This window comes from Eublepharis macularius, chromosome 3, assembly GCF_028583425.1.
Source record: "Eublepharis macularius isolate TG4126 chromosome 3, MPM_Emac_v1.0, whole genome shotgun sequence".
In the NCBI taxonomy this organism is placed as follows: domain Eukaryota; kingdom Metazoa; phylum Chordata; class Lepidosauria; order Squamata; family Eublepharidae; genus Eublepharis; species Eublepharis macularius.
Window position 1 is genome coordinate 55,482,305 of NC_072792.1, and position 23,178 is coordinate 55,505,482.

Sequence of the window (23,178 nt, forward strand, 5' to 3'; positions counted from 1 at the left end):
GACCACCTTAAGCCCCGACGCCCCTGCCACTCCACTGTGGCCCACTCGCTAAGGCCGAGCTGGGACCCGAACACAGTTTTCTTGGCTTGATGAGCTGCCCAAAAAACAAAACTGCCCACAGATGAGGATACATAGTTTCCCGCGGCGAGCCCCAGCACCTGAAAAGAGAACAAATTCAATATCCATTCACAGACCTACCAAGGGGCGCACATATGAGTGGTACGCAGAGGACCACCACCGGCCTACCTTTTGAATCGTGGTCACCGGGTAGCCCATAGCTGCCACCACTCCGATACAAAAAGAATGGGTCCCAAATTGGACCCCCCTCAACCCCAATCCCACTGGGACTTGCCCGGTGATGGCCCAAAATTGATACCTGGTCAGTGGGGAACCATTTTCATGCCTGAAGAGAGGGCCACCACCCTCTCCCCTGATCTCCAAATAGCTCCTCAATGCCCGCACGGGACACAAACCTGGCTTATCACAAGAGCCCAGCAAAATAGTTGCCCCAGCCCCCTTTTGGTCAGTTTTGGACCTGCGCACAAGGAGGGACACTTTGTCACTTACAAGGCGTATGTCCGACCCCTGCAAGGCCCAGCAGGACATATCTGAGCTGTAGCCAGCAACCAGCTCGCTGACCCACAGCACACCAAAAAAGGCGATGAGGGCAGCTGCATGAAAGAGGGCTGCTTCAAATTCTGAACTATAGACTTTACCCCACATTGAACCCAGGCCCCACAAAACTGCTGGTGAAATATCCCGTGCCAGTCATCCCTCCTCGAACCAGCCTCCCAGGGCCAACTATCTAGCATCTTTCACACACGGAAGTCCCCAGTAGCCTCAGTCACTTCTCTGGCCTTGCTGTCAAAGGCTAAGGCCACAAGTTGGCCTCTAATGAACTTCACAGCCAGACGCTTACCTCTTTGCTCCACACAGAACTGCATCAAGTGCGGCACAGGGATAGGCCATACCTGCTACAGCCCCTTAGAATTCCGTGAACTGGCGTACAGCCCGATCATAGGACCTCCTTTTGCTGGGAGCAATCGCTAAGTTAATCTCCCTGCTTGCCTCTAGCATCCAAGGCTTCACAAGTCCTGAGGCATCACGGCTGGCTGCGAGTCGGCCTCTGGTTCAAGCTGGCAAAACCATTCCATCTGAAAGCGAGACAGTTCTTCTGCCACGCCATTACTAACTGCAGGAATGCACCTTGCTTGAAACAAAAAGTTCAGCTGCAAGCAACAGAGCGTAAAAGCCCTAACCAGACCCATTACCCAAACAAATCTGGAGGTGAGCGAGCTGAGAACGTGCACCACCTCTTGATTGTCACACCAAAAGTGGACCGTGTGGTTTGCAAGCTCCCTACCCCACAAACAGACTGCCACTAAAATGGGAAATAGTTCCAAAAAGGTAAGGTCCGAGGTGAGGCCTCTACTAACCCACGAGGCTGGCCATAGCTCTGCACACCAATGACCCCGAAAGTAGACCCCAAAACCAATGGACCCCGAGGCATCAGACGTGACCTGCAACTCACCTTCCAGGAGGAGATCCTCCCTCCGAAAGGTCGCCACATTGTGGGAATGCAGGAACTCCTCCCAAACCCCCAGGTCTGCCCTCATACCAGCACTGATCCTGACCCTGTGATGGGGCAGCCGCAAACTGCACATAGGGTCGCAGAGGTGCTGCAGGAACGCCCCCCCAGGCACAACTACATGGCAGGCAAAATTAAGGGGGCCAACCAGCTGCTGCAGCTCCTCAACTAGGCCTTGCATAGCTTCCTAAAAGCAGCCAAGCACTCCCAAAGGTCGCTTAATTTATCATCTGGGAATTTATCAGATGGGAAGTCTGCCGCACCATATCCAACTCTATGCCCAGGGATGTTAAAACCGTGGGCGGTCCTTCAGTCTTCTTGTGTGCCAAAGGCACACCCAATTCCTTGGCCAAGCTCATAAACCCAGCTAGCAGATGAACATACTGCCCAGACTGGGCGGGGCCCATGAAAAGGTAATCATCAAGTTAATGGGTGGTGTCCTAACACTGAAGGCGGGAACGTACTGCCCATTCCAAAAACGTGGTGAAACGCTCGAATGTGGCACAAGACACCGAGCATCCCATGGGAAGTGCATGGTCCATGTAAAATTGGCCGTCAAACAAGAAACCAAGAAGCTCAATGTCAGCTGGGTGCACTGGCAAAAGGCGAAATGCCGACTTAATGTCGCATTTGGCCAATTCAGCGCTGACCCCACATTTCTTAAACACCCTGGCCACCTGGTCAAACTATGTGTACCTCACCAAGCACAAGTGCTCTGGAATCACATCATTGACCGAGCCACCCTTGGGATAAGACAAATGGTGGATAAGCCTGAACTCACCCACCGCCTTTTTAGGTACTATCCCAGCGGGGAAACCCAAAGACAAGGCACTGGTGGGGTCGCAAAGGGACCCAACACAACCCTTCTGCACACTCCTTAGCTATCTTGGCCCTAACCACGCCCTCCATACCAACAACAGAACGTAAATTAGATGATCTGCATGGGGCCCTAAGGCCCTAAAAAGGAATTCTAAAACCAAACTCAAAACCATCTAACAGGTAACGTGCATCCGATCGCTTAGGGTAAGTAGCGAGCAGCTTTCTAAGTTCCTTCAGCCTTATGGGGCTGGGTCCCTTTTCCAGCAAAACTGTGGGACCCTCCCCCACCAGCCTGGAGACCCCCTCCTCTGCCATCCCTCTTGCCCCATTTCTTGGGCTGCTGAGGGCAGCTGGAGACAGGGTGGGGCCCCCCACAGATAGGGCATTGGTGCTTAAACGGGCAAGCCTTTCTGGAGCAGGCTCTCTGATAGCAGGACTCCCAGCAAAGCAGCCGGGGTTGAACCAGCTGCCCCTCCGGGGGCCAGGATCCCTGGGTGGTTTGCTGCTTATGCAGTATGTGCCCACTATCTGGACGCTCACCCAAATTGGGCTTCACAGGGGCCATCAGCTGCAGCCACAGCTGCTGATGAATTTGGTCCCAAGGAAGGGTTGGGTTCATGGCAGCTGTCATACGGATTTCTTTGTCATATTGGAGCCAGGTGGCACCAGCAAAGTCCGTATAGCCCTGGTAAATAATGCCAATATACTGGAAAAGCGGGGCAGCCCGCCAAGGTTGCACCCTGGCAATAATGCCAGCATAAATCAACATCCCCGGGAGCCAATTGGCCCATGTTCTGTCCACCCTCCTGTGCTTTAAGGGCTCTTTCTCATGGTGATCCAAATCCTCCTCCTCTTTCTTTTCCAACTCTCTAAAGAGGAGCGTGAAAGCATCCACATACTCCCCTTTTAGAATCTTTTATCTAGTGGCCGGGGTGAGATGATCACCCAAAGGTATCGCCGAGTCCCCAAACGGGAGGGCACGGAAAGGCACTGACCCATAAGCTGCTGACCCTTGCCAGGAGGGATACCACAATGCACCCAGATAGCCACCCCACAAAGGGGGCTGGCCCGCTACAGATTGAGCTAACCCACTCCCCCACAGCGCTTGACTACTGGACCCCTGAGAGGACTGAGTGCCTGTGGGGTCCCTACTCAGGGCCACCCAGCCAGGCTGTCCCCACGAAGGATAAGCCGATGCGAAGGTCTGTCCCCCCGAATAAACGGAGGCTGGGGGAGCCGCCGGCCAAGCTGGTGTAGGCACTGGGGGCTCAGAACCACCCCACAGCCCCCATGCCATGAAACCGAGTGTTGAGGCTGGAGGGGCTTACCATCTCCATCTGCCGACTCTACAGCCAATGCCACCAGTCCCAGCTCTGCCGCTACTCCTTGGTTCACAGGCTCTGCGAGCTCGACGTCTGCACTGTCTGCTGCCACAGTGGAAACTTCCCGATTAGCACCACTACCTTCAAGAGCAGAGATACGGTTTAACACTTCCCTCAAAAAAGTTGCATCAGAAGCATTCCTGACCGCCCCTGTCCTCTTTGTTCTGCCCTGCCCAGAGGCCGAACCACCCTTGGCTTTTTCCAGAGCTGCCAAGCACTGAAGTATGTCTTGCCTGTCCAGAACATCACCCTCATCTTCCAAAGAAGACATAAGTGGTGCAGACCTTTTTGGGGCCATCTTCCTTTCAGGCTTCTTGCACTTAGAGGACCCCCTGGCCCTTCCTTTCAGCATGGCTAACCTGCACTCGGCCCCCACCAGCAGCAAGGCAAATGCATTCCCACAAAATGTCCCCCCAAACCTCCAAAATGGCCACCCAAGGCTGTGTTGAAAAAAACGGGGGGAGAAGAACCACTGGCAGCCACCAGACCCACTTAGCACCCAGGGGCAGTTACCACGCGTAACTTGTAGACCAAAGCTAAGAGCAGGAGCAGGCATAACCACTCAACACCACTACCCTGCAGGAGCTTAAGGGAGATGGAAAAGGCAGAATGCCCCGGGGGAGGGGATACTGTCCCCAGCCAACCATTTGACCACTATGCCCAGCAACACCACCCTTCGCCAGGCTGCAGAGCAGCTACCCCACTGGAAGACAAAGCAGGGCAAAGCAGCCGCAACCCAAGCAATGAAAAGGGGGGGGGCCATGGGGCAACCCACGCTCACTCGTGCAAATGAGGGGGGGGGGAGAAGCAACGAACGCCCCCACCGAGCCTCTGTGGGCCCATTGCGTTCAACTGCCCAGGCCTACGAACCTCCCAGCATACAACGGGGGAGGGGGGGAAACAAACCCAGAGCAAGCGCGCGATGGGCTGTCGCTCTCAGGCCTGAAGCGCAACCCCAAAGAAGCTGCCTCACCACCCCTCCTCCCCGTGGGAGTCAATAGCCCTAAGGCCGACAAAACTCCCAACGCGTAAAGTGCCTACTGCCAATGCCCGCTCGATGGAGCAACGCTGCCCGGGCCACTAGGCACCATGGCCTACTTGCCACCGCAGCACCCAAGGCCACTGGAGCCTCTCCCGATGCTGCATGCCGCCCAGCCCCCAAGCCCAAGCTGGGTGTGCAGTTGCAACAAGCTGCGCCGCCGGCAAAAACACGCAATGTGGCAACGGGCACGCCGCAGCAAGGAAGAGCCACTACGCTGGTCCCTGCGCTCTTTGCTTTGCCGCCCTCACCACCACCGCTGCTGCGGATTAGCTGAGGCCCTCTTCCAATGAGGCCCTCCACAGACAAGGCCCTCCACTGCTTCTGCAGTCACTTGGCAGTACTCCCTCTGTGCTGAGCAAGGAAAATGGCTACGGACTGCGAGGCGGAGCGGGCTTTTATGCCCTTTGCTCTGCCTTCCAGGCGAAATCCCCGGATGCCCAGGAAACGGAAGGTCTGCCTCCCTTCATCCATGGGCGCAAACCATGGCCCCCGTCCCAAGCAGCTTCGCTGCCAGCCAGGAGGGCCACATTGTACTTAATGGGGCTTCCCCATTTCATCTGGTCACAAACTCACTATTGATTAATCACATCAGAAATGCAAATCAGAGCTTGAAGGCAGAGAAAATAGAGCTTCTGAATATATATTGTTTTCAAGCTTGAAGTGTATTGTATTGTTTGATGCCACTTCACTCCTGCTTTCAAAAGTGTAAGCTTAAAAAAAAAACCCAACTGCAAAACATTGAAATGTATGTATATCACATTCTTAAGGAGTTGTGAAAATAAAAATCCACGGAACTCTGATTCAGAAGAAAAACTATACTGTATAACAAATTCTGTGTAATGCTTACTGAGATAAAATGCTTACTGTTTTTGTTATATTTAACACAAGATCCACATCACTACTTTTAGACTCTTGAAATAATTTCTCCTACTACAGTAAATGGAGAAAAACTTCTACGTTATTGTTAGCAGGACCTATTCTGTAATGAGCAGTTTTCATTTTCATTCAGACTACTTAATCGTTTATCTTATGGAGCTTCAATTTCTCTGTTATTATTCAAAACAATAGTCCTAAAGTTACTGACCCTCAATTTCAGGGCAAAGATAAAGCTTTTAAATCAAATTAAGTAGGTTCCCAAGATGAGTTCGCATGACACAGCACAGCTTCTGCCACTTCCAGTGTCCACAATTTTGGACTTCCTGCTGAGGTAAAAAACGTTTTTGAGGAGGTGGGGCAGAAGTTAAACACCATTGCCAAAGCAAAGGGAGAGTTCCACTTCATTTTTCCTGGTAAAGGACATCTCATCCTTGGTGGAATAATAAGGACTGGGCTGAATGTTTTATTTGCTAACACTTTCAGGGTGAAGGAAGGTTTTGGGGCTCAAAATATTTCCTAAAATACCCTTAACAGTACCTCCTTTCACTGACTTTCACAGGGATTTACCACTATTGTTTTCATCTGCTTTGGCACAGTTCTCTTCCCTCCTCCCCCAAGCTTTCATCATCTCTGAGTGTTCCAAGTCAATCAGGGATTAAATTGGGAACATCTCAAATAAAACCAGTGCAAGTGAAAAGGAAACAATTCTGTTGCCAAGGTAATTGTGTTACATTCGCAAGGCAGAGAGCATGACCCCAGAAGTCTTGACAACATGTGCCCCCGTGAACATTTTCACCCATTTTTAGTGCTTAAAAAAGTGGCACTTTTTCTAGTGAGTTACAATGATCATTAAAAGTGCACATATTCTGTTTTAGCTTACCCACAGAAACAATTGATGTGGTTAACCAGTGCTGTTCTGGTGTTTCCCACAGCTATTCTTGATATTATTTGCACACAGTGTGCATGTATATGTGCTGTCAAGTTGCAGTCAACTTATGGCAACCCCAACAAGGAGATTTCAAAGCAAGTAAGAAGCAGAGGTGGTTCGCCAGCATCTTGCTCTGGATAGTCTTTCTTGGTGGTTGCCCATCTGACGAGATCAGGCTATACGATGCTGCCTTCCCTCCTTTCCTTCAGGATGCTGGCTAAGGAAGAAATATTTCTTTTTAGAGAGTTCCTGTGGATTGGTTATAAATTGATGTTCAACATGTCCTTCAGTCTTCCTTTCTTGCAAGCAGGGTAGGTTGTTCCTAGGTGACATGCAGTTGCTTCTCTCCATTCTGCTTTTAATATATTTGGCTCAAGAAATGAGCTTTTCCCCACAATAGTATTTTGGTCTCAATTTGAAGAGTGTTGTTCACTCATATGCTTGAACAATTAGAGCTGATGTGTTCTGTGATATGGTGTAGCTCACCTTGTTCATTCCAAGTCTCTGACTGTGGCACATTCTCATTATGTCAGCTACTCAGTCTTGAGAATCCCAGCTTTGTGTAGAGCAGTGGTAGTTCAAGTTCTTTCTCTCATGCAGGAAACACTCAAAAGGCTTCCCATCCAATTGCTTTTACTCTGAAAATCGATGGTCTACCACTTAGTTCTCTTTGAGATCCCTTCATTCTTTGCACTGCAGTCACTTGCAATGCTGGCTTTTCATGTTCAATATGCTGAAAAATTACTTGTCATTCCAATACGTTTTGCAGTCTTCTGCACATCCTTATGTTATTCACCATTTTCCTCTCTTTTCATCAAGGTTTCAGGACTAGCCTGGAGTAAATATTAGATCACTGGTTTAGGAAACACTGGGGAAGTGGGCTTAATGGCCTTCCAATTCCTTCTAGTTTTGTTGGTTTATTGGGCATAATTTTATGAGTGTAACAGATTTATTGATATATATATATATATATATATATATATATATATATATATATATATATATATATATATATATATATATATATATATATATAAGAACAATACACAACCCAAATAGATAAGAACAACAGAAGCTAAAGAAAGCACTTTATTTACAAAATCCCACCTCACATGGACCTGGTCTAGGTGGTTAGACATGCTTAAGGCAGATTTACTAGATCCCTGAAAACCTGCTAGGGAGAAAATGGTGCCCATCTCCATAGGCAGCCCACTCTAGAGCATTGGAGTATCCACCAAAAAAGAGCAGAGCCTGAATAAAGAGCATGTCTGGCATAAAGTCCCATACTGGGCATGCAGGCTGTGTCTGTGAATGAGTGAGTGAGTGACAGTCCTTCAGATACATTAATTGTCACCTTTGCTATGTATATTTATAATTACAGTTGTAACCCCCCTCCAACAAAGGCTGTGCAAAGCACAAGCACAATAAATATTTTTATTCTAAGCATGCATGTGATTGTGTATGGTACTGTAAATAATGTTTACATGTTTACACCTAAGTGTTTGATAGTCACATTTTAATGCAATGCTTAAATTTACATCCTTTTGAGAAATTACATGCAACCTCCTTTGCTTTTCCTGCTCCCAGTACATGGCTGGCATTTGCAGCTCTGTGACAAAGTAAAATGATTTTGCATTCTTGGCTCTATCAACTTGGCCTGCCCTCTTTTGTCTTGCTTTTAAAGCCAGCATTCTGTTGTCTCACCTACAAGGGCTCCAGTCTATCCAGAACCTCCCTAGATATTTTCAGTTTCCAAAGATGTTGCCTCAAAATAGCCCTATTACAATGTTCAGCCACTGTGGTCCCTTTCAAAGCAAGATTTATAGTGACAATAAGTCGACAGGCATAGCAGGAGAGCACACAAAAGCAAAACAATAGCAGCTGAAATAACTGATTGCGGCTGCTTCCCTATGAGAGATAATTATGCCACCACCATCAAAGCACAGTGCAAAAATCAATTTTCAGATTCATTCCAGATCAAATGTTGCATCCTAAAATATTCTGCAATAAATATTAACATAAATGAGCAATAAGAAGAATGGGAGGGGGAAAGGGTCTGTGTTCTTTATTGAGCTCCAGTAAAACCGGGACAGAAGTTTTCTTGGAAGGGTTAATACTAGCATTGCATCAGTAGTAGTTTTCAGAAGAAAATACAAGGGTTACATCAAATTTAAATATTGTTCTGAAATTGCAGGTAATGTTATTCAAAACTGTAAGAATGCTTTTGCCTAACCAGCTTCACATTCATCCTGTTAAATGTTTAGTGAGTTCATTGCACAAAGAATTGTGTGTTCTTAAAATGCCTGCATTACCATGAATGATGCTATAAAACATTTCACTCCAAGTCTTTTTCTGCTTACCAAGTAAAGATTGAGATACAATGCAAGGAAAGAAAGATTGCTTATTTAGAGATAAAGCCACACATTGCAACCTTTTGTTGAACTTGAAAACAGAAGCTTCAGTATGATGCAGTGCAACTCTGAGCAAAATGTGCATAGATAACAATGCCAAGAAGTATTTCTGCAGCTTTAGTGCTGCAGAAGTCTCAGTCTGTGAGCTGATGCAACTACTGGTGCAGATGCAAACATAACATTTTATTATAATGGGGCCAAATTTAGGGTTGCCAGGTCCCCTCAGCAACAGGCAGGGGGATCCAGCAGGTGGGGGTAACCTTACTGGCCTATTGTAGTCACCTGGTGACATAATGATGTCACTTCCAGAAGTGATGTGGGCCCACCAGAACCTCTCTGATTTAGGGGCAGCAACCCTATGGTTTTCCTCCCAAACCATGTCTTCAACAGTGATGTGATAATATCAGTTCCTGTTGCACATCAGTTCCTAGTCAGTGCATTGGCCAGCAACATCATTATGTTGATGGCAAATGAGTGAACCTGCTGATGAGTCCCCATTTCCCCCTTTCATTTCCCCCTACTAGCCAGGTAAGCAGGGGTTGCAAGCTGGAGGTGGGGAGATGGCAAGCCTAGCCCTTGATTTAATTAACTGACTGCAAAAGCAGTGACAGTGAGAGGGCATACGGTACTAAGTGAATTTTGACTAAGCCAATGGGCTTTCTGTGAAAATGATGGTATTGAGAAACCAAAATTTGTGATACAAACTATTGTTTGGCAAGTTTAAACCTACTAGGTCTTCCAAGAAATACTTATAAGTGGTTCCATTTTCTTCAAAAGGCATTGAGTAAATATTTTACTTGATGGTTTTCTAATCCATTAAATATTATATAATTTCGTGTTACTATAATGTTAATCTTTCTGAGGATATTGAAGCATGTATGAGATAACTTAGAATTTTAATAAATGGATGCTATCACTTATGGGTGAGGGATGGCAGCATGGTATAGCCCGATCTCATCAGATCTCGGAAGCTAAGCAGGGCTGTACTTTGATGGACAACCACCAAGGAAGATTCTGCCAAGGAACGCATCAGCAAACGACCTCTGCTTCTCATTTGCCCTGAAAGCCCCTTGCTGGAGTTGCCATAAATTGACTGCAACTTGACTGCACATACACACACATAGTGTGAAAATAATATCATATAATTATAAACTGAGATCTGACCTGAAACAAGTGTAACATGGAAAAAGAGCATGATACAATCACCCATGGAAGAATGGAAAAGTTTACAAAAAGGAATTTAAGAACACTTTTGTTGATTTTCACCTAATTATATACCTAAAATGTGAAGTGTGATGGTTTCCAGTTTCATGAGTTATATTGTGAACCTGAAGGCAGAATGCAGTGCACTTGCTTCAGCAATAAGAGAAAAGGATAAAAATTGGGGAACAAAGTTCTCTGTAGATATATTTCATTGTAAAAGTTGATTAAGTGTAACAGAATAGTTTCTTTTCAGAGTACGTGGTGACTATCTAATCATAAAGCTCAACATGATACTGCTAAAAAGATTCAGCTTTCATTATAGCAATTGAAAAAGATTTTATTTGACTTTGCAATGCCTGAAATTTTTTGTTATTCATCCACTGAGAGCAGCCATTGAAACATACAGTGGGAACTGAATGTGTAAAGTGACAGCTGATCTTCTTGTTCCATAAATATTTCTTGTATTTTTAAAAACCTTGCTTGAATCAAAATATGTAATTTTTCAAAGACATGCTCACAGTTAAAGGCAGAATCTTTCTTAAATGTATACCTGACTCAGAAAGAGCACATAACAAGCTGAGTTGTTGTTCATGAGTAGACATGGGCACGAACAGAAAAAAAACCCCGAACATGGTGTTCGTTGTTCGTTGCCATCCATGAATAACGAACAACGAACATTGACAAACATGACCTGTTAACAAACATATTCATTGTTCGTTGTTCGTGGGGGCTGCAGGCTCTCCTCCAGCCATCAAGATCCCTACTGCACCACTCCCAGAAACCCTACCTGAGCAGGCAGCAGGAAATGTACCAATAATAAATAATAGCTTGGCCCCAGAGCCTGGCAGCAGCCCTGGAACCTGAAGGGGTAGATCCCTACCACACCATTCCCAGAAACCTTACCTGAGCAGGCAGCAGAAAAGGTACCAGTAATAAATAATAGCTTGACCCAGAGCCTGGCAGCAGTCCTGGAACTTGAAGAGGTAGATCCCTATCCCACCACACAAAGAAAATTGAAGCTCCAATGCACTCTCCCTCAAAATGCCAACAGCAACTGTCTCTCCCTCACTGTCTGCAAAACCAGAGTTGGGAACTCCCCTCCCCCCTGCTCTTTGCTTCCTTGTAACAAATTTGGAGCTCCACACTTGAAAGGAAGACCTGCCTATCAAGCTAAATTGGGCTTAGATTGAGGTTTCCAGGGCAATAGCAGGAGTTCAGACGGAGTTCAGGCAGTCCCTGCATCCGGTGGCCAAGGGAATTGATTGCAGGTGCCAGATTGTCTGGCTTGATGAACAGCAACGATGAGGCTTGCAACGACCACGTTTAGAATGGGGCCTCAGGAACAGCTTGTTCGCGAACAGCTGATTGGGCTGTTCATGGCTTTTTTTAGTTCGTATTGTTGTTTGTGCCCATCTCTATTCATGAGTCCATAAGAACATTTCATTTATAAGTAAGTAGGTGTAATACAGTTATGAATGAAAAGTTAATGTACATAAAACTTTCCAGGGTTTTTGTGTTTTGCTTTTTAAATGGCACTTTGGTATGATTTAGATAGAACACTAAACCTTGGTCTAGGCACTGATGGGGGGTGGGTCACGCTCACCTAGTGAATGGTCAATTAGTGATCCAGCTAGGAAACTATGGTTTGCATTTTCCTTTCACTCTCCCCCCCCCCAAAGATCACAAACCATTAACTGCAAATGGTGTTTTGTTATCCTTGTTTGCCACTTAAGTACAAGCCACACTTTGCTACTTAAGCAGAAATCAATAATTGATCCAAGCACATGGTGAAGGATGGAAATGGGTGGAGAGAACAAGCATAGAGCTCATTCACACAACACCCAACCCAACCATGTCAAGATCTGGCGGTATGTCAGAACCATACCAATGTGTTTAATGATTCTACAAAACAGAGAGGTTTTAAACAGAAAATGTCAGATAACATAAATGGAAGGCCAGCTTACTCAAATGAAGAATATTCTTTCTTTTTACCTGTTCATATATTTTATCACAATTTGTTTAATGTTTGGCTTAAATTTCAAAAAAGGAAATTTACTATAAAAATGCCAAGATTAAGTAATTGCAGAAATATTAAAATGTCACATTATTATTTTGAACAAAAATCCAACTCTATATTAACTGTTATTTCTATTGAAAATAATTTGCTTCTGTGTTAACTGCCAGAGTTTGTATACCTATGTCTGCTAATTATACTAATTTCCATGCTAAATTATTTTTGATAATGAATGATTAAGATATTAAGGCCAGACATGCCAAAATAATGATGTGCACTTACATACACTGGGGAAGAGTTTATTATAGAAACCCAATTAAATTCTAAAATCCTAGTGAAATGAAAGGTGGATAAGCTTGGCATTTATCTGTCTTTACATTTATTGAACCAGGCTTTCAGAGCATTTATTTTTAAATTAACTAATGATTTATTAATCAATGATACTGATGTATTTTCTTTTATACTCAAGAGCTTGCAGCTGCTGTACAGTCAACATGTTGACAAGAATTCAGGTCTGTCCTTTCAAAGAATTAAAATGAATGGACTGTACCCACAGTCATAAGGGGAAATGGTAGGCTAAACTCTGCCATTTCAAGAACAAGCAGCATTTCTTTTCTTGTGCCCTAACATGTGCTGCCCTTCCTGTTTACCCAGGATGACCTGCAGAAGAAACGGGGGAAGTCAGAGAACTAGGAGAACCATCATATTGAAGAGAGATTCCATTCAGGTAGTTTCACAGTGTAGTCCTAAGCAGGAGAGGTATGCCTTCCCAAGTCTATTGACTTCAATGGACTTAAAAGGGTGTAACACTGTTTAGGAGCCAGATAGAAACATCCGTAATTGTTACAAAAGCCCTAGAGCAAGTTAAGAAGGGCCGCTTGTGCTGCTCTTGGAATGCTGAAAGTGAACAAGAGTTATTTCTAAACCTGAATATACAGTCATGACAATATAATCTCAATGCGTAGGGGCCATGGCTGCTCTGTGGCTTGATCCCATCATGGCTTGAAACTGTTTATGAGTGACACAGGCAAGTGCACAAGGGTGACTGCTTGCGTCTTTCCCTCACAACAAGCACTCTGCAGCTGGACCCACTCCTGTGGTTGAATTGTTCACATGCAGCTCCCAGCCATTTGAGATTGCACTGCAGGCAAGTGGCTTCCACACTGTTGCAGCTGTGTGTGAAGGGGCCCTAGTAGGGTTGCGCAGATTATGGTTCAAATTTCTAAGCCTCAAGCTTACGTGATGGCCATAGGCAAGCCTCTATCTCTCAGTCTAAGTACCCCATCTCCATAATAATGCTGTCCTACTTTTGAGGTTTATTGTAAGGATTATTGAGATAATGTATGTGAAGTGCTTTGAACACTTGAAATGTGCTAGATAAATGCTAAGCAATAAGCATTATTCTTATTATTTGAGCGTGAGGGCTTTAATACCCTTGGTAACGCGTTGAAATGTAAAATGGATGCATTGCGGGGTTATTTTCTGCCCCAGGTTCTTTTCTGCTTACAGAGAGAAAACTGTTAAGTGGAAATCCACTGCTCTTTGGAGACGTTTATATTTACTAATGTGCTAGTTATAATAATGTCCTAAAGGGACAACATGGTAGGGCCACTTCTCTAGCCCTGTTCACCCTTTAGAATGAATGCACATCCAATCTGGCCTTGTTCATACATTACAGTGAATGCATGTGCAAACTGAATGTACATGCATGTGTTTGTGTGTAAGAAAGAGTCAACAACATGCATTCACTTTACAAGTGAAACCGGGGACCAGTACCTGGACATATATGGGGTTTCAGTCACATGTTCAGCTGTATATGCATTGAATGTAACATACTTGTCACATGTTTAGCGGTACATGCATTGAATGTAATGCACTTATAGGAAAAATCAAGTGTACGCTGTACACAGAGTACAAATGCATTCATTGTAACTTGTGAACAGGGCTACTGTGTACAGTGGACACTTGATTTGTCTTTGTGTGTGTGTTCCATAATTCTTGTACTGCATTCAATGCAAGTACAGCTGAACATGTGATTGAAACCACACATTTATCCAGGTACTGGTCCCTGTTTCATTTGTAAAGTGAGTATGTGTTGGCTCTTTCTTACAAACAGATGTATGCATATAGAGGCAGAATGTACATGTATTCCCTGTAACATGCAAACAGGGCTTCTGTACATTGAAATGGGAATACAGTAGAATGGAAATCTTCCCCAATGGCAAAAAGCAGTAAAATCTTGGTGATGTTTTATGCCTGAGGTGCCTTTCTGTTCGTTGCAAGGATAATTACTTTGGGGATTGTTTACTAATGTGAAGGTGACAATGTCATAAATTAACAAAGTTGTAGAGCCACTTTTCTGTGCATTCTACCCCCCAAAAGTGCAACTGGGGTGTCCCTGAGTATTTAATGGTGAAATGAATGGCCAAACAAATATATTTAAAATCGAGGTATAGGATGCTAACAACTGTGTGCATAAATCAAATATGCTTTTGTAAAAAAGCAATTTTGATGCAATCATACATATGATACATGATTATATATTTTTGCTTGATGTTATACAGTTGCACAAGACACCTGTGCACATCAATAAAACACAATATGAAGTCCTGATGTGATCATAAATAATACTTTTTGTAGTGTTTTGTTGATGAATATTTGCACATTAGCAATATAGAAGGGGGAAATACATAGGAACTGAAGGCCCCCAAAGCTTCAATAAACTCTAGGTTCTCCACTTCCAGGTTAATTTTAGAAATCGTCCTAATTAAATAAAATGAAAGAGAAGTGGAACTTACAGATCAAGTTCTTGGAACAGTAAAGGAACAAAACAAAGGAAGTCTGCTCATCTCTAATTGCAGGCTAGAGAAATGCTTATATACTCCAAATACACGTACTGATGATAATATTTCTTTTTAATCATGAACAACATTTCCTTTGACTATTGTCATCAAGTGCCTGTTTCTAAGGAAGGTGTGCACTTGCAAGAGTGGTCTAACCAAAGATTGAGACTTTCAGATTAGCATAATATAGCCTGAGATCTTTGGTTTGAAACAAAAACAAAACTTATGACTCAAACAACCTGGAATAGTCACATTTGCTGCTTTTGCTGTTGCAGCCTTTTACAAATTGTCACTCACAGCTGTTTCTTGTGCCTGGAGTGGGAACTAAGCTCTCTAATACTGTGGCAGAGACATACAAGAAACTTGTTGTAACATCCTCGTTTTAATTCTTAGTAAGTTGGCTAGTGTTAGTGAGCTGCGCTACAGAATAAGGATTCTAATCTCCTCATCAATTTTAAAATTCATAATTCAGTATAGTATGTATATATTCAGTATGTAGCCCTCAGAACAGTAATAGAGACAAAAATAATTAAATCAGGAGAGAAACTTGTGCAAAACCAGGAAGTTTGTCTTTACTTTAACTGTAATGCTGTGGATTTCTTTATATCTTTTCTATATTTAAAACAAAAATAGCAGGTAGTAGGAAATAATTGCTTTAGGATACACCAAGTTAGTATAGCGAGCATTGATTATAATTGGACATCTTTTATTTGGAGCATTTTGGTAAAATGTTATGACAATTAAGAGGTTGTTTAAAGACTCTATTGAATTTTTACCTGATTTCTCTTCTATAGATCCAAAGCTAATGAAGATTCTATTATTAAGTAGCCTCTTAAATAAAGAATAAAATAGTTCTTAAAGTGACAGCACACTCATGAGTCATGATCTTACTGGTTATTCTATACTGCTTTTGAGGAGCAGATGTAATTGCTTTTCCTACTGCTTGTAATTACATGCAATTCTTCTTGATATTTTAATATTCTTCTTCCAGCATTTAATTTGGGCAAATTACAATGTCTGTTAGTTCCTCTGATTTTTTAAAAAGTCTCTAGCTTTTCTCCCTTCTTCTCAAAGATATTGTGCAGTGGCAATCCAACAACTGCTGATTTAAAAAAAAACATTTTGGGAGGGGGAATGGTGGTCATGTAGGGGGTAATGCAAGGAAAATGGAACAAATGTGGGCCGATCCTTCAAAATAATAATAGCAGTGTGTTTATATACCACTCTTCTAAACAGAATACTGCCCACTCAGAACAGTGAACTTTCCCATCCACACAGTTTGCAAATGTACTTTCAAAGCAATCTTTCCAAGAAGATTGTGTCAAACCTGGTTTGAGAAAGGTCACATCAAAGCAAGGGAAAATCTAGCCACTGGACAACTAAAGCATGACATCATCTGGGTGTGCAAAAAAAAAATGCTGCAGTTTGGATGACAAAACGGAGTAAAACCACCTTATGGAAGGAATCTCAGAGCCAAACTACAAGTGATGCCTTACACAGGTTGGACACTAGTCGGCTTCCCTCAAGTTTTGATGGGAAATGTAGGCATCCTGGTCTTGCAGCTGTAACGGAGAGCCAAGCTGTAAAACCAGGGTGCCTACATTTCCCATCAAAACTTGAGGGAAGCTGACAAGTGTCCAACCTGTGTAAGGCGTCACTTGTAGTTTGGCTCTCAGTCTCAGTTTCCCATCTATAACTATATACCATAATCATCTGCCTCACCAGGTTAAAGGAAAAATGAAATGTGGATGTATTGTTAGGAATCTTGCAACCCAGGAATGGTGAGGACTGTACATTTATATGGGTGGTGGAAAGTGCTTCCAAGTTGCTGCTGACTTATGGCAACCCCATAGTGTTTTCAAGGCAAGAGACGTTTACAGGTAGTTTGCCATTGCCTTACTCTGTGTAATGACCCTGGACTTCTTTGATGATCTCCCATTCAAGTGCTGACCCTGCTTAGATTTCAAGATCTGATGAGGATGGACTAGCCTGGGCCATCCAGATCAGGGTAAATTTGTATTAAGGAATGTAAATTACTGTTTATTGCCTGCTACTGTTAATAACAGTTTCCAAAACAAGCAGTGCTAGGGGTCAGGCACACTCCCCCTCTGCCCAAAAAATATTTCTCTTCCTAATCTTTGAGAGCTACTTTTACTGTTATTAAAGGAAACTCATTAAACTGTTTTTCATTTGTCAGCATTAGGGCTAAAAGCCCTGCTGATAATGTCAAATGACACCAGTGCTATCTGTTGATGGATGGCCAGTTAGATGCTGCCCCGGATTCCTTGGCCAAGGGTCTGAATGCCATGGCAGAATGGTTACGTCAGAGTTGCCTCAATTTGAACCCCCTGAAGATGGAGGTTCTGTACTCAGTCATGGGGTGACGGATTTGGGAATCTGGCTCCACCTTTGATGGAGTGCCGTTAAGGCCACTGTTGATGGTGAAGAGCCTGGGCATGTTCCTGGATGACACACTTTCTGTGGAGGCCCAGGTCATGACCGTTGCAAGCTCTGCATTATTTCATCTCCAGCAGGTCAAGCAATAGGCACCCTATCTCTTGTCCCAGGGCCTGGCTTCAGTGATCCATGCAATGGTTATCTCCAGGCTGGGCTAGTGTAACTTTCTCTATGCTGGGCTGCCTTTGGGCTTGACCCGGAAATTATAACTAGTCCAGAATGCAACGACATGCATCATTACTGGGATGCCTTTTAAGGTGCATATCCATCCTGTGCTGTACTAGCTGCACTGGCTCTCAATCAAATTCCAGATCCAGTTCAAAGTGCTGGTTTTAGTGTTTAAAGCCCTTTACAGACTGGGACCTGCATACTTGAGGGACCGCCTCTCCCATTATGTTCCCTGCAGGGTCTTGCACTCTGCAGAGAAGCAGCTCCTGGTGGTCCCTGGTCCGAAGGATGCTCATCTGGCCTCAATCAGGGCCAGGGCCTTTTCTGCCCTGGCTCCAGCCTGGTGGAATGCACTCCCATTGGAGATCTGGGCCCTGCGAGACCTGTTACAGTTGCGCAGGGTCTGCCAAAAAGAGATGTTCTGCCAGGCCTTTGACTGAGAGCCAGCAAATTGTCCCCTTCCCTGACCACCATGCCCCACCTGCAACCGCCCTGAGCCTTGTACTATGGCTGCGCCCATGGTCCTTATGGTAGTTTCATAGTAGGTGTGTACTGTTAAATGGCACCTGGATTTGGTTTGTTAGTTTTATATTTTTTGGTGTTTTAATGTATATTTTATGTTGTAAACATTTTATGTTTAATGTATATTTTATGAGCCCATTTGCGGAGAGGGTGGGATATAAAGTGAATTAAATGAATAAATAAATAAATACTGAACTTCAGACTTAATGATTCACATTTTCTCTTTTTACCAGATGCTTATCCCAATTCAGAAGTGATCTATGTGTGGACTAATAGCACAGATACATCTGTGGTAGTAGCAGAAGATGGTTCAAGGCTTAACCAGTATCACTTGATAGGACATGTTGCTGGAACCGAAAACATCACTACCAGTACCGGTAAGGAGTATATTTTTTCCCCTTTATAACAGCCAACAAGGAAAACTTAAAGGCTATTTCTTTAAAATGCGGATGTATTGAACACATCGGATCAGATCCAGAGATCTGCCCTGCAGATCTCTCCTGCTTTCCTATCCCCCCAGCAGTCCATTCCTACACCGGGACCATTAATTCCTGAAGTTGCAGGATCAATGTGGAGTAATAGCCACAAGGGCTGGTGGGCTGCAGTAAGGAAGGGGAAGGGAATAAAACCACTCCCTCCTCGGCCAGCAAAGCTCTGCTAATGGAAGGTACAGGAAGGGCAATTTTGACCCCTTCCCACTCTTCTCTGCAGGATGGTTATTAAATCCATGCAGATCCTGCAAGCCTCAGTCAGGGCATAGTTTCTGGGAGTCAGAAGGGACTGTTGGGAGAGAGGAAAATGAAAACCATGACCAGACCACAGGGTCCAAACCATTGTCCAGATCAAGTAGTTCATTCTTTCCCAGTTCCTCTTTTTGTATTTCTAGTAAAGGATGGCTTAAAATGGTTTTCTCCCATTCTTTTGAGGATTGGAAAAGAGTGACAGAAGTGGTATGCATGATATGCATGCATGTCAGTTGATTTCATAAGACAAACCCTGTTAAATCAGACCCAAAAGCAATCTACTCCAGTAGCCTGTTTCTCACAGTGGACAATCAGAATGCCTGCAGGAAGCCTAGAAGCACGGAAAGAGGGCACATGCCTTCCCCACCCTCAGCACTTGATTTGCAGCTTCATGTGTGAACAGATTCAATTGGAAAGCATTGTACAATATAAAGGTGACATAAAAGTTTTCTTTAATGGCATTTGACCTATGATGGCTCATGTTTGCATATACAAGACATCACTTGCCGCTCTGTCACTCAAGCAAACATACCCAAACTTTGGTGATCAAGATTGTGGGATCAGGTAGGCCCAGGTCATAAGCTGACTGGGTCAATAATTTAATACAGGCTTGGTCCTCCTTTCTTCCACCAGGCACATAAAAGAATGTGCAGCACAGATTTGGAGTCCAGTAGGCACACTGGTTTGATTCAAGCCATTTTTCCACTGGAAAAAAATGGGAAGTTGACCATCAGAAACACCAGCCTCTGCACAGAGAACCTGTAGGTCCACAAGGAAGAGTCTTGCCCGCAGCAGTAGCAGCCCTGCCCAGGGAAGTACTTCAATTGGGAGGGCAAACAGAAATCAGTGGATATTGGCCGTTTTCACATGCCTGGAAACACCTCTGGAAAACCGCGCATAACTTGTGGCCCAATGGCCTCTTCATAGCGCGATTTCCCATTTAATGGTGTGATGATGTCAGAAATTGTACCATTAAACAGGAAATCGTGCTATGAAGACACCGTCGTGCCGTGAATTCTGCGTGATTTTCCGGAGGTTTTAGGCGCGTGAAAACGGCCATTGATTTCCACCCCCCCCCCTTTTATGTCAGGAAAAAGCTGCTGAATTTCAGCCTTTAATGCAGGTTCCAGGCCCTGGGTGGAAAAGGCAGCAGTCCCGCTCTCTGTGCTTGAGGGAGGCCCCGGGGAAACTACAGTCCCTTTTGCAGGTTCTCCCACAGTTGCAGGATCTGCTTTTCCAGCAGGGAGGCAAACAACTGCCTTCATGTTTGATCTATCCCTCCAAGCTTTAAAATCATTTGTTTGATGAATGCATTTGGGACCATGGGAAGAATGGGGGTGGCAGCTGTTGTGCAGCTTTACAGTGTGTGTGTGTGTGTGTGTGTGTGTGTGTGAGAGAGAGAGAGAGAGAGAGAGAGAGAGAGAGAGAGAGAGAACTACATGGCTGGAAAAGAGTGCTGACCCTAAGGATTCCCATTTCCTCCCTTATCAGCAGTGGAGGCGCCAGATGTGGCAGCATTAGGGAACCAAAGGAGCTTTCATCCCAGCCCAGCCACCCACACGAGCCTCTCCTGGTTAAGGCTAACTTTGTGTTACGATTAGTGGGGGCGTGCACGGGAGAAGAAGGAGGGATGGGGGGGAATGGGACTAGCTCCAGCTGGAGAGTCACGTGGTGCTGCGGAGAGGCTTCAACAGGTTACGTAATACACTTTCCTTGATTTTGCAAAGACACCGAATTACAGGTCTGCAGTAATTAGAAACTGAGCATCTCGCCTGGGAAAAAGTAGCGTCATGCTGTGCCTTTCTCCATGGACGGCAGGGGGATGCTGATACGAAGAAAGCCACCAGAGAAAAGTCTGTGCTCATTTTCAGTTTGTGGCAGATGCCCCCGGCTAAAAGCAGCAGGCTCCCAGGCTAATTTGTGACTACTGGAAGAAAGAGTGTAAATTTCCTCTTATTATATCACTAGATGGGATATTTAAATGATTTTAATAGACACAGGTGTGTGTGCACGCACACGCACATTGCCCAGGAATTGAAAGGATTAAAGAACATCAGTGCTTAAAGACTTCTCTGCTGGATCAGTACAGGAACAAACAGCTCTTCTAAAGCAACAACCCACTGAGAATTTAGCTGATTTCTTTTTTAAGTCCAGACAATCATTAGAATACTCCCAAACTGGGGAGGACGACTTTACAGCACATGGCACAAACCCTAAAAGTATCTTGTCTCAAAACAATCAGAGCTGAGATTACACTGAGATTCCCCCCGCCCCCATAACTGTGTTTCCCTAGCAAACTCTAGAAATCAACAGCTGCGGTTTATTCAGGGGGTGGGTGGTGAGCGGTGGGCAGGAGAATCCTAGAAGTCAATTACAGAAACAGCAACGAGCCCTGCACAGGTGAAGAAAAAGTCCACAGAGTTGCTTACCAGTTCACCATCATTACGGCATTGTTTTCAGCAATGAACGGCAGCTCTCCCCTTGCTTCCAATGTTACCAAGATAACGATCCAGAGAGGGTGCTGAGGCATTGCCTAGAATGGTGCTCAGGTGATGACCATCCAAAGCAAGCAGTGAGTTTTCCAGGGCGTCAAGCTCAGCCTTAGTTTGTCCAGGGCTCAGTAGTGACTATGAAGTTGCTTGTCTGCCTGGTCTCAAGGAAGCGCCGGACGCTCAGGAGGAGTACCAAAGTTTGTATCCAGGAACTGCCTCTCCTGCCTTTGCCTAAGATTTAAGCTACTAAAAGGCTGAATTTACGTCAAGATCCCCCCCCTTCTTTTTGCTAATATCCCAGGCTACATCCAGGCAGGCTGGATTCTGATTGCAGGGTGGATCACAAAGAGCAGGACACAGATTGTAACTGGGGATTAGCAAAATGCAAAAATCCGATTTTACACAGGGAAAGCATCAGTCAGCTATGGATTTTCTGGACTTCATCAAGCTTGCGAGAGGCCTGTAATCAGGGTTACTTGTGAATGGATTTCTAAGACGTTCTTTCCTTTTATGGTTGTAGAATTTTTTTTTTAAAAGGTGTAGGCCCTGAACAGTTCTTATATTGTCCTTTTCCTCCTGCTTGTTGTTGTTGTTAACTCCCATTAAAGTCTGTTCTCACACTGATACGGATAGAGATCTGTGTACTAAAGTGGCCTTCCACATCAGTTATCACTTGCTCTGTCAAGAACCAGGTGCAGATGATTCTTCATTCCAAAGTTCACCTGAGCGCAGGTGTTCTCTGTCCAGCATGGCATAGTGGTTAGAGTGTCAGACTAGGATCTAGGGGATCCAGGTTCAAATCCCCACACTGCTATGGAAGCTCATTGGATGACCTTGGGCCAGTCATTTTTGCTTAGCCTAATCCCTCACTGGTTGTTGCAGTGATAAAATGGAAAATGGGGAAATGTTGTATGCTACTTTGGATCCTCGTTGGGGAGACAGACAGACAAGCATAGACATGCAATTCCACATGAGATCTGAGGAGATATTTGAGGAGAATCTGCTACTTGCTACAGCCTCTCTGCTCTAACTAGGAAGTGCCCTGCACAAACAAGGTGCTGCAGTAGGGGAACTAGACTGTCTCTTCTGTCTTCCCCCTCCCTATTTGTGATGGAAGTCAGTCATCTCTTTAATCCACATGTCAAAGTCCCTCCAGTATGTAGAATCTGCCCTCTCCTAGTCCTGCTTTGGCAGCCTGATCTTCCATACAAGAGGCTCCCTCATAAAAGGAGAGAACAAAATGAATCTCCAGCCTAGAGTCCCATGTAGTGAATTGGTCATTTCCCTCCCCCCCGGTAAACTACATGTGTTGCCTGTAGTTCATCTACGGTCTTCAGTGTAGTCCCACATTGGGACTGCGCTTGCAGGCTGGCTGTGCAGAACAGGATTTTTCTAGCTTTTAGGCGACTGAGGGGCAACCTATCTCCTATGGACCACTCTAGAATGGTTCCCCCCCCCCCAAAAATGGTCACATGGTTTAAAGAGGTTACCCCCTCTTTCCCCTCAGTTTGTTTCTTGCCAGCACGAAGAACAGATGGAAGAACAGATTTTTCCCCCTGCTAGCTGCTCCACTTTCTGCTGGATTGCTTTGTAGTTGGTGTTAGTTGTTAGTAGTTAAAGTTGTAGTTTATAGTTATAGTTCAGGTTAGTGTTTAAAGTTTTCTTCTTTTCACTATGGTTTGTCTGATCT

General features: G+C 44.6%; 1 protein-coding gene across 1 annotated transcript in view; it reads left to right on the top strand.

Moving 5' to 3' along the window:
- GABRA5 (gamma-aminobutyric acid type A receptor subunit alpha5) overlaps window positions 1–23,178 on the top strand; it is a 99,953-nt gene that overhangs the window by 65,674 nt on the left and 11,101 nt on the right. The window contains exon 6 of the mRNA XM_054973729.1: window positions 18,487–18,630. Coding sequence (XP_054829704.1) covers window positions 18,487–18,630 — 144 coding nt within the window. The remainder of the gene's footprint in view (window positions 1–18,486; window positions 18,631–23,178) is intronic.